The sequence below is a fragment of the Urocitellus parryii genome, chromosome 1 (genome assembly GCF_045843805.1).
Source record: "Urocitellus parryii isolate mUroPar1 chromosome 1, mUroPar1.hap1, whole genome shotgun sequence".
NCBI lineage: Eukaryota > Metazoa > Chordata > Mammalia > Rodentia > Sciuridae > Urocitellus > Urocitellus parryii.
The window spans coordinates 167170927-167185588 of NC_135531.1; the positions used below are offsets into that span (position 1 = coordinate 167170927).

The 14662-nt window shown below is 53.1% G+C and overlaps 1 protein-coding gene across 1 annotated transcript; it reads left to right on the plus strand.

Annotated features, from left to right (window-relative positions):
* Positions 1-380: 380 nt before the first annotated feature.
* On the plus strand, positions 381-13891 carry Iba57 (iron-sulfur cluster assembly factor IBA57). Its single transcript, XM_026379938.1, has 3 exons — positions 381-749; positions 12270-12610; positions 12762-13891. Exons 1-3 carry the CDS (start codon positions 409-411, stop codon positions 13151-13153), a joined length of 1074 nt encoding a protein of 357 aa, XP_026235723.1. The 5' UTR covers positions 381-408; the 3' UTR covers positions 13154-13891.
* Positions 13892-14662: the final 771 nt, after the last annotated feature.

A 14662-nucleotide genomic window follows, 5' to 3' on the forward strand; every position in this document is an offset into this window, starting at 1 on the left:
AGCGGAACATGCTAAACTGAACGCCCACACCGTTACCAGGACAAGCATTGTTACCACAATTAAAAAAGTGGTTAAGAAGGCCAATTTTAGGCATTATGTTCTGACCCACAATGAAACGAACCTCCCCACACGGGGACCGGGAGCCAGCCTAGAAATACTCGGGGCGATGCCAGGGCGCTGACGGACAGGCGCAGGCCCCGCCCCACACGCCCCGCCGGCACCGCTGTTCTTCCCACCCACGCAGCCCCGCCCCTCGAGCACGCCCCGCCCTTATCTCGGCCCGCGGGGCCACACCCCTGTCCCCACCCTGACACCCCCTCCCTCGCACACGCCTGTCCCTTTCTACCGGCGGCTGCCGCCAGAGGCCGCTGTAGCGCCCGCCCTCCCGCCGCCTCACTAGTGCCCAAGATGGCGGTCGCGATGCTTCTCCGGGGCGCGGCTCCGGGACGCGGCCGCCCAGCTTGGTGCTGGAGGCTGCACGCGGTCCCGAGGCGCCGTCTGGCTCATAGCTCTGGCCGTCTTGGCAGGGACAGTACGGATAGGGCGGCTTGGGCGTGTTTCCTGCTAGACGAGCGCTCCCTGCTGCGCGTGCGCGGCCCGGACGCGGCGCCCTTCCTGCTGGGGCTACTGACCAATGAGCTGCCGCTTCCGGGTCCCGCGGACCACGCGGCCACGCCTCCTGTGCGCGCGGCCTACGCCCACTTCCTAAACGTTCAGGGGCGCACGCTTTATGACGTCATCCTGTACGGGTGAGCACGGGCGTGGGTGGTAAACTTTGGGAGGGGCGGGGGATGCGTAAGGGGTGGGCCTCCGAGGGAGAGGCGGGGCGCTGGGCGTTGAGCGGGGGAAGGATGGACTGGATTGTCTGGAGGGGATGCTCAGGGCTGTAGAGTGTGCGCTGGTCTCCCAGGCGAGAGCACCCAGCGGAGGGTGGGCTGGACAACCAGGGGAGGATGCTTGGGGAAGGGTGAGCTGGAAACATCGGGAAGAACCCAGGGGGAGCTTGTGCTTGACACCCGGGGTAGGACGTCCAGGGAAGGGTGGACTGGACATCCGGAGAGGATGCTCAGGGTAGGCTCTACCAGACACCTCGGGGAGATCGCCCAGGGAGGCTGGGCTGTATTCTCTGGAGAAGAACCCAGAGAAGGGCATCCAGGGACGAGCCATGACTGGCATCTATTGAGGGCCTGGGCTCCCAAATGCTCAGGTCAGGGACTGTTGTGCCCTGCATCTGGAGGTGGGCACTCTCTGGGTGGGGACTCCCTTCAGCCCTGCCTGCCACTTCCTCCTCACCACATGAAGAACAAGGTCACTGGCCTCTTGTTGATTCAGGGTCGCCTCTTGCATATGCAGCCTCATAGTTCCCTGTTGGGTTGTGCCGGTGCTTCTCTTGTTCCTTTCTACAGGCCTGCCATTTTCCAATAGATCTTTTTGGTCTCCTGTGCTGACATTATCTTGACTGTAAATAGGCTTGCTGGGGTCCTGTAGTATATGTAGCTTTAGGTTTTCACTTGCCCAATTTTCCAGGACTTGAATCTGAACACTCAGTGTAATCTGAATGTGTTCCTATGTCCAGGAACGTGGTTAGTCCTCTTGGGTGCACTGGGCTCTTGTGTACTCCTGAAGAGGTCCTCCTGAACCCTGTCCTCCTGCACTGGAGTTGGGGGACACCTTCTTGTGATTGTCAGATATTGAGGTGAATGTTAGGACTCATTGTGTCTCTGCAAGGGGCTTTCCCTGAGTTCCTGGAAGGATGAAATTCAAAGTGGAAAGTGGTCCCCACAGTGTGGCAGCATGGCTTGTGCTCTCACTGCTTGTGTGTCTGCAGAGAAGCCTCGTGCCATTCCTCTTGTCTCCAGTGTCATTCATTACTAACTCATATTGTATGAGTTGATGGATTTTCACTGTGACATTTCTATACATGTATGTATTGTCTTCAGAGTCTTAATGATGATGGGCCTTCTGGGGGTCTTTCCTATCACATGTCTTAGTGGGCTCTTTGAATCTAGAACAGGGTTAAACAAATGACAGCTGTGGAGCCAAGGCCCCTGCCATTGCTTTGGTAAGTTAAGTCCTGCCAGAAGAACCCTGCCATAGCTGTTCCTCTCCCCTTGGTCTGGAGCTGTTCTTCCAGACAATGGCAGAGTTATGGTAGAGACCACAAGACCTTAAGCCTAAGCTAGTCACCATCTGCCTTTTGCAGAAAACCCTAGAGGCTTGAGTCTCTTGAGGCTGCTTCACTGGTGCCATTGTCTCTGTTTGCCTTATATGTTTATTTTCTTTCCCTCTAATGCTTTAATTTCCTTACCTCCCACCCCCTTTTAACTTTTTTTGCAATACTGGAGAGTGAACCTAGGGCTGCTCTGTTGTAGGGACAAATGAGGCAAGGCACTGAAGACAGCAGGAAACAGTTTTATTTGGCTGTAGCCAGATTCAGAGAGTACAGCCTTTGCTGTAATCAATCAATCCTCTGAACCCTAAGTTCAGGGAGTTTCAGATTTTTATACCCAGCGTAAGGGGAGGGGCTCAGAAGCTCACAGTCTGCAGAAGTTCACATAAAAGCAGCTTTTTCTTTCACTGTTCTGGGCCCGTTAACTCTTCAAGGACAACACCTGAGAAGGGGAGAGCTTCTTCTCCCCTTTCTTTCCTCTTCCTGCCAGCTGTTACCATGGAGCCCAATTGTAACTTATCTTAAAAAATGTAGACATCTCTGTGAAGCCCAGCTTAAAGCCAGAGGCCTTGTTTGCACATTTTTCAAAGTACTACTTGATATGTTTGTGAAAACTAGTAAGGGGGTGTCCAGCACCTGGAGTGCTGGTATCTTCTCGGCCAGTGGCCAAGTAAACAGGGTGACACAAAAAATAGGAAGTTAATCTACATTGGACTCTTTTGCAGAGACTCTTTTGCTGATAGTCCCCAAATCATCCATGGTGAAGAGGGCTTTTCTGTGGAGAAAGGGGGTGCCCATTTCAGCTCTACTACTGAACCATATCCCCAGCCCTTTTCATTTTTTATCCAAGTTGCCCAGCTGGCCCCGAGTTTGCCATACTCCTACCTCAGCCTCCCAGTTAGCTGGGATTACAGGTCTACACTACCATAACCAGCTGAATTTCCTAATCTTTTTTTTTCCTCCATTCAATTGTTTAATACAATTAGTTAAAATAAGAAAATAAATATTTCTTCTTTTTAGACAAAACATATTAACACATAATTTTCTCCTTAAACATTTATTCCTCTTCCTATAACTTATGGCTTTCTGATAATAATTTAAACATATTCTGTTTTAAAATATTTGAAAGCACTCCCAAAGTATGAATTGATTCAGAAACAGATATGTTGTCCAATTTTCTTATCAACAGGGTAAAAATATTTTGCTGTTTAACCAGTTCTTTAGGTTTGAATGGCTTTTTCTATCTAATATAATTTTCCCCAGGATTTCTGATAAGGCATGAGAGTGTAAGAAAGCTATGAGGTATAGAACAAGTATAGCCATGAGAAATAGTGATATATAACTTGTAATATGTTAAATTGTGTTTCATGGGTTTTTTTTATTGTTGGTTGTTCAAAACATTACATAGTGTTCTTGATATATCATATTTCACACTTTGATTCAAGTGGGTTATGAACTCCCATTTTTACCCCGTATACAGATTGCAGAATCACATCAGTTACACTTCCATTGATTTACATATTGCCATACTAGTGTCTGTTGTATTCTGCTGCCTTTCCTATCCTCTACTATCCCCCCTCCCCTCCCCTCCCCTCTTCTCTCTCTACCCCCTCTACTGTAGAATTTCCTAATCTTATTAATTTTCTAATTTTAATTTAATTTAATGATCTTTGATCATCTTGAGCCTTCTATATAGTAATTTGTAGTACAGATGGTTGCCAACTTGTTTGACCTTGGATGTGGTACAAAAGTAGTATGTATTCAGTAGAAACTGTGCTGAGTTTTAATTGGAGGTTTTCCTGAACTAGCAATATCTGGTCCAAACTTCTCTGCTAGGCAGCAGCAGCAAGCTGCAGTGCACAGCCGCCCACAATCAGCACTGCTGTGCTGCCGCTGAGCTGGGATGTTCAACAGGTTAGGTGTGTTCAGAGGGTCCTCACATGGGGCATTTGCAGCACAGGTTGAATGCATAGGGCTTTTAACACCATTTCTGTGATCACTGCTGTAACCTGTTCCTCTAGCTGCTGTCTCAGGCCTCAGGCTCCCTCCTCAAATTTTCTAACCCCTCTCCTCCTCTCTGAGTCTTGTTCCATTGAATTCCCATTCAGTGAGTCTTCTACTGAGGGACTTTGGTTTGTTTCTTAGGGCTTTCTCTCCTCTTCCTACCTTCCCACTGGTCTGGGTTGTGTCTGCCCAACTGCTGTGCCAGCAGCTGTCATTCCTCTGTAGCTCTTTCCCAGCTGACTGGTTATGTACCCTGTGTGTGTGGGACTCTCCTGCACCACCCCCCACCCCACGGCTGGTGGCCTACACACTCAGCTTGCCTCCTGCTGTTCTGTATGCTGAAGGCACAGAAGGACAGCATCACCTGCTCTGACCTTCCTTCTGAGGTTACACTCAGGGTGTGTGCCAGGGAATACCTGGGCAGGAGATCTGGGAGAGGCTGGGGTGGGCATTAATTCAGGATCATCATAATAATGCTTCTTGCAACCCTCCAGCTTGGGTTCCCCTCAAATTTGTGGTCTTGCCTCTCCTCAGTAGTCCAAGGAGAGGCCACGTGAGGCTCCCCTCGCTGGCTTCTGCCAGGTTTGGGGTGTTTGCAGTGTGGTTCACAGGGCACCTCCCCCTGTTCTGCGTATGACATGGGGTAGATTAGGACTGAGCCTGGTCCTTCCCTGCATGCCTGCCTGGGGCTTCTGAGGTTGGGTCTGAGTTGCTGCTGGCTGCTTGTTTCTCTCTCCAAGGCTGCTGCTTTGGGCAAAGGAGCAGCACTGAGTCAGGGCAGCTCTCCCTGGAAAGCCTCAGCCTGTGGAGCCTGCTGTCCTGGGCAGTGCAGTTGGGCACTCTCTCTGCATTTCACCCACCCATCCCCCCATCTTTCTTTCTTTGTTTCTGTCTCTTTTCCCCACTGTCTCTGTCTCTGACCTTCTCATCCTCTTCTCCATGGACCTCTCCCAATCCCCAGCCCAGGACCTTGCTAGACAAGGCCTCTACCCCAGAGCTATGCTCTCAGCCCTTTTTATTCTATTTTGAGACAGGGTCTCACTGAGTTGCTCAGGCTGGCCTTAAAGTTTCATCCTCTACTCAGGCCACCCAGTTGCTGGGGTCAGGCCACCGGTGGTTCTGTGTCAGCGCTCTACTTTTGCGCTTCCAGCTTCCTGACCTTGGGCTTCCCTTGTTAGAGAACCCTGTCTGATTTCCTGGATGCGGCACCCTCTCTCAGTTACAGCGATAGTGTTTGTGCTTTTTTTTTTTTTGGTACTGGGGATTGGACCCATGGGTGCTTAACCACTGAGCATATTCCCCCTCCTTTTTAAATTTTAAGACAGGTTTTCCCTGAGTTACCCAGGCTGACTTCTAACTTGTGACCCTTCTGCCTCAGCTTCCTGAGTCTCTGAGATTATAGGCCACAGCCATCATGCCCCGCTTCTTTGTGCAGGGGCAGGGGGCTGATAGAACTGACTTTTTAGAGCTGTTTTAGGTTTACAGTGAGGTTGAGCAGAGGGTGCAGAGTTCCCATATGCCAACACCCCCGCCCCACTGTCTGCATCTGCATTATAGGGAGCACCTGCTGGCGTGAATGGAGAGACAGGTGACCCCAGGCCCGTGTGCACTAGGGCTGGTTCTTGTTCTGGACCCTCTGTGGGGCGAACAGATGGACCTCTCTGTGGGGGTGAACGATGCCTGCCACCTCTGTGCTCAGCCTCTGCTCCTCCTTCCTCGGCATCTCAATGTAGTTCTGCCTTTTCTGAATGACCAGAGTTGGAGGCACGCAGGATGCAGCCTTTCAGAAGGCCTCTTTCCCTAGTGGTGTGCCTGTGGGTTTCGCCTTCGTTAGCTGATTGCTGAATTTTAAGGTCTCTGCCTTGGATATCAGTTCTTCATTGTCTTTTGTTTCTGTTGGAGTCTAGCTCCAACAGGGGGTCTCAGGAGACGAATGGATGGTGAGGAGTTGGCATAAGGGGGTGAAGAAACAACACATAATACAAAAGTGAAGGTGCTGAATCCCAATCTTGTGAAGTTGATCATATATACTTTTCATTTTGGCAGGCTCACAGTACTTTGTGGTTACAAAACAGGAATCATTATTCAAAGAAACAAAATTTTACGTAGCTACAATTAGATAAGAAGAATGTATCTTGGCTTATGCATAAGCAAGCATTTTTATTTTCAGTTCACGTTTGCTTTGAGCTATTTCTGCTTAGTTAGCTTTTAATAATAGTTAGAAATGTCCCAGACTATTGGCCTATACCTTGACTATTCTTTCTTGACTTACTGACTAGAACCGGCGCCGCGGTTATGGCAAGTGGTTAACTTGAAAAGAGAGGCTACTAATTTTAATCAAACAAAGAGTAAGAGCACAAACCATTGTGCACAGGAACAAGAACAAGTTGCCCAGTACCAAGCACTAATCTGTCTTCTTAACATTAATTCTTCTTCTCTAATTTAATTTCTCAAAAATTTCCTTGACTATTTTTCCTACAGGGGGTTTCTCATTAAACATTAGCAATTTACGTTCCACAGCTGAATCACTGCATTTAGAGCAAACAGATTTATTCTTTAGAAGTAGTTGCATCAATTGGAAAGTCATGTTTTTTCCTTCTTACTTAATGGTCATATGAGAAGTCGCAACTATACTTATTAACAGGAATAGAAAAACAAACCAGCCCATTCCCAGAAACATACTGCCCTCCTCCAGAGGATGGATGCCCTGCGCCATCCACTTCAGTGGGGCCTTGCCTTTGCCTGAGTCAGGGGAGGGCCGCAGCATGCTTTCCACTCCCAGATGAGACTTCAGTGTTTTGAAGCTTTCTCTGGTGCCTTTTTTTGTCAGTGGTTTTGACCTGTCTTTCTCTTGGAGGCTGGGAGGGCAGGACTGGACTGTGGCCTCAGTGTGTGCTGAACTCTGTGGGACTCCTGTGAAGTCTCAGTCCTAGGGCAGTGTTGCTCTCAGAAGGAACCCAGAGGAGTCAGAAGGCATCCCATGCCTGTTTGTCTTCCATAGAGATGTCCTCTTGCCCTGTGGGTACACATGATGAGCCGCAACTTGGGCTTGTCTTGGCTCTCTCCTCCCTCCCAAGTGGCCAGGGTTCCATGACCCACATGGACACAAGCTTTGCCTGAGTCTCTGGTCTCCACTGTATCTGGGCTCTGGTCACCATAACACCAGCACCAAGGAACAGGAGAGACTTGTTTGGAGAAGAATGATTGCAAACTCTTGGACCTGACCCTTGGATAGGTTTCCCCTGGGGCATGCAGCTTGCCCTTCATTAGGATGTCTAGGACCTGGTCCCTGTCCACCTGTGTGTCCTGCACCCCAGTCCCCAGAACTCCCAAGCCTGTGTCCTTGCTCAGGATCCTGTGGTTTGGGGCTCTCCCTTGCAAGGTGAGTGGAGGCTGGGCCTGTACCAGCCTTTGTAGGGGCAGTTGGTATTCCAGACGGGGCTCTATGGGATCAGGAGGAGACCTCTATGTAGGGCTTGGGGGGTTGGCTTCTCTGCCCTGGTGGCAGTGCCCTCCCTCTGCAGGATGCACCTGTGGCCATGTAGAAGTGGAGGCATGTACATGCCTGGGTGCTGCTTCATGGGGGCAGCCCTCCTGTTGGGCCAGACCTGCCCAGAGCCCACCTCCTCTGCCTGGGCTTTGCACACTGGCAGGGCTGCAGGACTAGGAGAGCATGGGGTGACTGTTGGTATCCTTGCGCAGCATTTGGGGTATACTCACATAATAGGTCTTTCATTTCCCTGGGCTCTGCTATGTGGTTTTGACCAACCTCAGTGGAAACTTTGAAAAGATAACCTGGCCTGTGTTGAACGTGTGTAGACTCCACTCCTCTCCTTTCCCTCAGTGGTGCATAGTGTCAGCCATCACACGGGTGTGCACTGTGTCAGGTATTCCAGGCCACCCGAGGTGACCTGAAGGTGGGAGGTGTGTGTGAGTTCTGTGTAGAGTCTGCACGATTTGATATAAGGGCCCTTTGGATACTGAGGGACGACAGTGCTAAGACTCACGCCCTGCTGATCTTCAGTTCAGATGTAACTCAGATGTCCTGTATTTCATCTGTGGTTCTGCCCCCTGGAGACACCGGGCAGTGTCTGTGGTGGTAGTCCTCAGGGCTGAGTGGGCATGTCCACTGACAGACAGTGCCACAGTGTTGGAGTCGAGAGAGCTGCCCCAATCCTGCTCACCCGTACCTCGAGGCTACTGCTACCATCAGTCCCCGTCAATCCCTGGGGAGCTAGACCTCCCTCTGGTCCCAGTGCTGCGGCGAGGACTTGGGGCCACAACCCAGCCTTGGCTGTACAAAGGAACTTATGTTGTTCACAGGCACACCTGGGTGTAAGTGCCCTGCCCCCAGAACCTAGGCCCCGTGAGAAGTAGTGAGGCTGAGGGTGCCCAGCAAATACCGGGTGGAGGGGTTAACTCAGCCTGGGTGGGTATCTGAGCCAAGTAGAGCAGCTAAGCCAGTGTCTGCAGCCCACTGGGAAAGGGACCTGCCTTGGAGCTCAGGACACACTGGTTGGCTGAGGAGCCTGTGACCCATTTCTGTACCCTTGCACCTCCCTACCCTGCAGCTGTGGCCCTCCCCAGCCTCTGCAGCTCTTGTTCTTGCCCTGCAGGGCTCGAAGTCTCCCCTGCTCACCTGGACCCTTCATCCACAGGCGGCAGCTGGCCTTTCCCTCCTCGGGCAGTTGGCAGCCAGCAGCCAGGACGCCCGGCCCTGTGAGGTGGGCCGGGTGGTCACCTTGCCATACTGGCCTTACCTGTGGCCCTTCATCTCCCTCTGCTGGTGCCACGCTCCCGCCCTGCACTTTCCCTCAGCTCGCCCTTGCTCTTCCTTTCTTGCTTGGCTCTATACCCACTTCTGATGGCTGCTTCCTGGGTTTCACTTAGTCTTTCTGCTGACTTTACTGTAGATTTTTAAAATGAAAACATGTATTTGGGTAAAATCTATAACAATGTGAAAAGGGTCATGACGGAAAGTACCCTTGTGCTGCCTTCTCTCTCAGCATGAATCCCCCACCTCGAGGCCGCTCCTTTCCTTTTTAGCTTTTTGTTTGGAATAATTATAGGTTCCCAGAGAACTGCAAAAGCACTGTGTGCAAGAGGTCCCGGTTTTCCAACTGTGGCCTAGGACCACAAGCAGGAAGCAGAGGGCGGCCAACCTTGGGCTTTTCCAGATGTCTTATCTGTCAGGGATCACAGCTCTGAGGGTTTACGCCCATGTAGATTTGCTCAACCATGATCCAGATCCAGAACATTCCATGCCTAGGCGGCCTCTCCTGCTCTGGACGGGCACCTGCCCCAGCCTCCCATATCTCTGTCATTTCAGGAGCATCCTGGGGCTATATGTGCAGTTGCAGTACCTTGGCGTTGGCTCTCAGGCCTCCCCCCTTGGTCACTGTCCCTTTTCCTTGCCTGCTGTAGCCAGGTGGCCATAGTTTCGTGGGCCTTTGCCCTTCACCTTCTGGGAATTAGCAGTTAGCTGGCTGCTGTGAACTCTTGGGTGCTCAGTGTGCACCTCATTTCTGCAGGAAAGGTACCCTGGAGGCAGATGCTGGGCTGTGTGTGGTGGTGTCACTCGTGAGGGGGTTTGGAGGTCTCCCCAGAGGCAGAGGACAGGTCAGATTTCAGCGAAGAGGGAGAACTTCATTAGAGAGTGAGGTGTGAAGGTGCACATTCTCAGAGCAGAATTCAGGCCATCTGAACAGTGAGAGGTACCTCTTGGGGTCTCTAGCTGTTTTAGAGGAGCTTTTGTGAGGAAGGGGCCTGGGAAGGCATGTGGGATTGGTGTCACCCTGGGATCACAAGACTGTTCATGGTGATATGGCCATTCTCAGGCTCTTTAGGTGGAGGCAATCTCCTCTCTCTGGTCAGTAGATGACATCTGGAGTGTACCCTACATCATAGACTTCTTTTTCTTTTTTCTATTCTTGATAATTTCTATTTATTTTTTTTTTTTATGTGGTGCTGAGGATCGAACCCAGGGCCTTGCGTATACTAGGCCATGCTCAACCGCTGAGCCACAACCCCAGCCCCATCATAGGTTTCTTTTTTTTTAGTATTTATTTTTTGGTTAGACACAATACCTTTATTTTGTTTAGTTTTATGTGGTGTGGAGGATCGAACCCAGGGCCTCGCGCATGCTAGGCGAGCACTCTGCCGCTGAGCCACAACCTCAGTCCCCCATCATAGGTTTCTTAAAACATGGTATTTCCCTTTGTTGTATCTGTTTTAAAAGCACACGTGTCGGTACCTTGCACGGGTGGATCACAAGTGCCCAGGGCAGTTTCCTTAATGAGTGGGTTCACGGTGGTCAAGACCGTGGGTGAACCTGCAGTGACTTCAAGGTGTACCCATTTATCAGGGGTCTAGCAGTGGCCAGCGGGGAGGAAACCTGGCTTGGAGACTAGGGAGGCACCCCACAGGGTTCCTTTCTCTTCCTGTCCCTCGCCTTTTACTTCAGCTGCATGTTTGGTCTCATAAGAAACTGCCAGCTGTTTGCTTTCTGACCAGAGGTGCCGAGACCATTGTCTCCTCCACATCCTTGTGGGCATGCAGGTTGCCACCTCTCTCTGCTTTGGCCATTTTGGTGGTGTGACATAAATCTCGAGGTGTATCCAACGTGAGTTTCACTAGTGACCAGTGGTGCCAACCTTGTCACACACTGGCATTCTAAATGCACACCTGTGAACAGTGTGCTTTTCCATCTCCCATGGATGTCACCTTGAGTTCTGTGATGTTGTTTGGGAGGTATTTGCTTTGACTCACTGTGCCAGGGTTCAGTACCTGCCTGTTACCAGGTGTCAAGGGGTGCCCAGGCAGTGTCTGGACTGTGGGGTGAGGCCAGAGATGGTGCCGTGGAGTGTGTTCCTGCCCACAGCTCTTTCTCTGGAGAGAACTTAGTGCCCTCTGGCCTGGGAGGGGCCAGGGCACCTGCTTATGGCTCTTCTCTACTGTGCCCCTCCTGGAGTCTCGTCTTCCCTGGGGCTGTGGATCCAGGCTCAGTCCATCTCCACAACCCAGGCTGAATCCTGGATGTCTCCATTCCCCACCAGCAAGTCTGTATGAGTCCCTGTCTTTAAGTGGCCTTGATTTCTGTCTGGCCAGGGTCATTTGAGTGGTGCGGTTCAAATCCCTTGCAGTGGGCAGTGTGAAAGTTAGCGTGTTTCTGGGACTTACTTTGGGGTAATGGGCGTGAGTATGGGCAGGGTGTGGCTTCTCAGAACACTGTACCTGGCTGAGCCCCACTGGCTCTCACTCAGGACCCACCTCATGACTCACCTCAGGACTCTTGAGCTCTTCAGTGTCTTCCTGGGACAGCAGAAGGCAGGTCCTGGCTGCCCACGGCCTTCTACCTCCTGGAGCCAGGATACCTCTGTGTCCCTTCCCTGAGGCTCACCCCCTTGCCTCTCTGCAGGGCAGTTGGCCGAGTCTCATCTTTCCCATCCTGGCTCAGCAGCTACTCAGCACAATGCGTTTCCGTGGGTGTTGTCACTCTGCAGCCTGTGAGGGGTCTGGCCCCACCGAAGCATAGCTCTCAGTTCCCACGTACTGTTGTGCAGGAGCAGCCCTGGGAGAATGGGGGCCAGGCTCCCTGTGCCTACTCCTGCAGTGCCCCTGTCTACCTATGTGGGTGGTGCTATGCAGGTACAGCCCTGGGTGGCCAGGTCACAACTGTTGGCCTGCTGGTCCTCACCACGTCTGTGTGCTCTTGTGGAGCTATATGGTCCATGGTGGCCATGTGCAGGGCTCTCTTGTCACTTCCTGAGTGTTGAGACCAGGGCTCTCTTTGGACTGCAGGCTGCAGCCCTACTCAGCCAGGATCACGACTTTCTGCACATTGGTCTCTGCAGGTCACTTGTGTGCTGTGAGGACATGTGTCTGGAGGGGCAGTCCTTTGTGGCTGTGGCCATGGCTCTTAGCATGTCGGTGTGCAGGGCATCCTTGTCTGCTGGGTGCTGTGTGCCCTGGAGGCCCAGCCCATTGTGGCCTGGGGCACCATTCTCTGCCCACTGCTCCTCACCATGTGCTTGGTGAGCTGGCTGGGGGCGGGTGCTCCTGCCTGCCCTCGAGCCTCCTGCCTCTCTCCTGGCAGGATCCCCGGGTATGCAGAGGAGGCATCGGGCTTCTTCTTGGAGTGTGACAGCTCTGTGCTGGGCGCACTGCAGAAGCACCTTGCACTGTACAAGATACGGCGGAAAGTTACAATGGAGCTACGCCCAGAACTCCGAGTGTGGGCGGTGCTGCCCAACTCTCCCCAGGCTGACCAGACTGCACCGCTGCAGGAGAGGGCAGAGGCCACTGCCATCCTCACCCGGGATCCCCGGACTGCATGCATGGGGTGGCGGCTCCTTACCCAGGAGGAGGGTCCAGCCCTGCTGCCCCAGGCCCAGCTTGGAGACCTCCAGGATTATCATACGCACCGATACCAGCAAGGTATGAGTGGGGCAGGGCTGTGGGGTAGCAGGGTAGGACAGCTGGGGGCTCCTGGAGGGCAGGGCAGGGGCTGGGGGTGGTTGGCACAGGTGGTGGGCCGTGGGAAGGCAAGCTTGCTGATAGGCCCATCTCTGGTTTCTGATCCCCACAGGCATCCCTGAGGGGGTCCGTGACCTGCCCCCAGGGGTGGCTTTGCCTCTGGAGTCCAATCTGGCCTTTATGAATGGCGTGAGCTTCACCAAGGGCTGCTACATCGGCCAGGAGCTGACCACCCGCACCCACCACATGGGTGTCATCCGCAAGCGGCTCCTTCCTGTGCGGCTGACTGGCCCCCTCCCTGCAGGCGGTGTGGGCCCCGGCACTGCAGTACTGACTGCATTGGGACAGGCGGCAGGCAAATTCAGGGCTGGCCAGGGGAATGTGGGGCTGGCCCTGCTGCGTTTGGAGAAAATCAAGGGTCCTCTCCACATCAGGATCTCTGAAAGTGATCAGGTGGCAGTAACTGCATCCGTGCCAGGCTGGTGGCCCATGGCCACCAAGTAGTCCTAGACACCCTCCACTCTGCAAGCCTTAGAGTTACGGGGCGCCTTGGGGCCTCTGTTCCTGGTATTCAGTCTGTCTGCTGTGCCCTCTTGAGTATGAGCAGGGTGAACGTGGGTGCTCCGCATGGTGGCCACTTGAGCACACCTACCTGGGGAGGTTCCTGAGTGTGCATGGTTGCCCCGGGCTTCAGGTGGGTGCATCCTGTGGAGGGTCCCAGACTCATGAACTGACTGTGGGGAGTTCAGTGCTGGAGACAGGATGGAGAGACCGCGTCCACCCGTGCGTGGTGCTGAGTCCTTGCCTGGGCCAGGCCCCAGATGAGCTCACACATGGTCTGTGAGCACAAGAGCGTGAGCCTTTGTCAGTCCTGGCAGCTCCCTGGCATTGTCCCCTACTCGGGGGATGTGTCCTGTGTGCCTCCAGAGTGGGTCACTGGAGGAGGCGGGCACCTGTGTGTGCCAGGTAGCTCTGGTCTTGGGTGGCCAGGTGAGCCCTGCTCACTCCACACTGGGAATCCAGCCCCTCCTCCGGAAGCCCCAGGAGGGGCAGGGCCCAGCTGCTGCTGCTTCCTCCCGCCTTACCTGTTTGCAGGTTTGGGGACATATATGTTTGCTTTCAGTCAGTGAGCGACTTGCTGGCGAGTGATGGCCTGTTTGAACCACTGTCTTCTTCCCTCTGTTGCCAAGTGGACTGGCCACTGGGGTAGCCCTCGGAGGGACTATTAAAGTGTGACCTGAAGCAGCGCCTTGGGAGTCTCATCTCATTCTGGGTGGGAGAAGGCTGTTCTTTGTTTTGGGGGGTCTGATGGACTGGACACAGGAAACAGCTCTCCCTGGAGAACAAGCAGACACAGCAGGTGAACCGAATCTGGCTGGTAGTGTAGCTCAGTGGAGGAACCCCTGCTCAGCATGTGCAGACCTGGGTCAGATCCCCAGCACCGCCTGAAAAGCAGATAAGTAACCTGTAATTCACAGAGTCGCGGGTGCTGCTGCACTGCAAAGACTGGAGAAGTCCCGGGGGTGGGCCTGGGTGAGTGGAGGGCCCTCTAGAAACTGTTGCCTTGGGTGGGGGCTGGGACTCAGTGAACTCTGGCCTGAGCACAGGGGCTCAGGAGGAGGCCGGGTGTGTGTTAGTTGACTTGTGTCACTGTGACCAGAACTCCTCTCAGGAGAACTTAGAGGAGGGAGCTTACTGTGCTCATGGTCTCAGAGGTCTCAGTTCACAGTCAGCTGATTCCTTGCTGTGGGCCCAAGGAGAGGTGGGGCATCATGACGGAAGGATGGAAGGACGAGGTGGAGGAAAGCTGCTCAGCTCCCAGCAGCCAGGAAGCAGAGAGAACAGGAGGCACCAGGGGCAAAATATCAACCCCAAGGCAGGCCCTGGTGAACCACCTCCTCCAGCCAGAGCCCCCGCCCTTGGTCACCACCCCCAGAGCAGGAGTCAGTTCAGATGATCAGCCCGGCAGATGATCATCTCAGTCTAACCATTTCACCTTTGGGCATTCCTGTA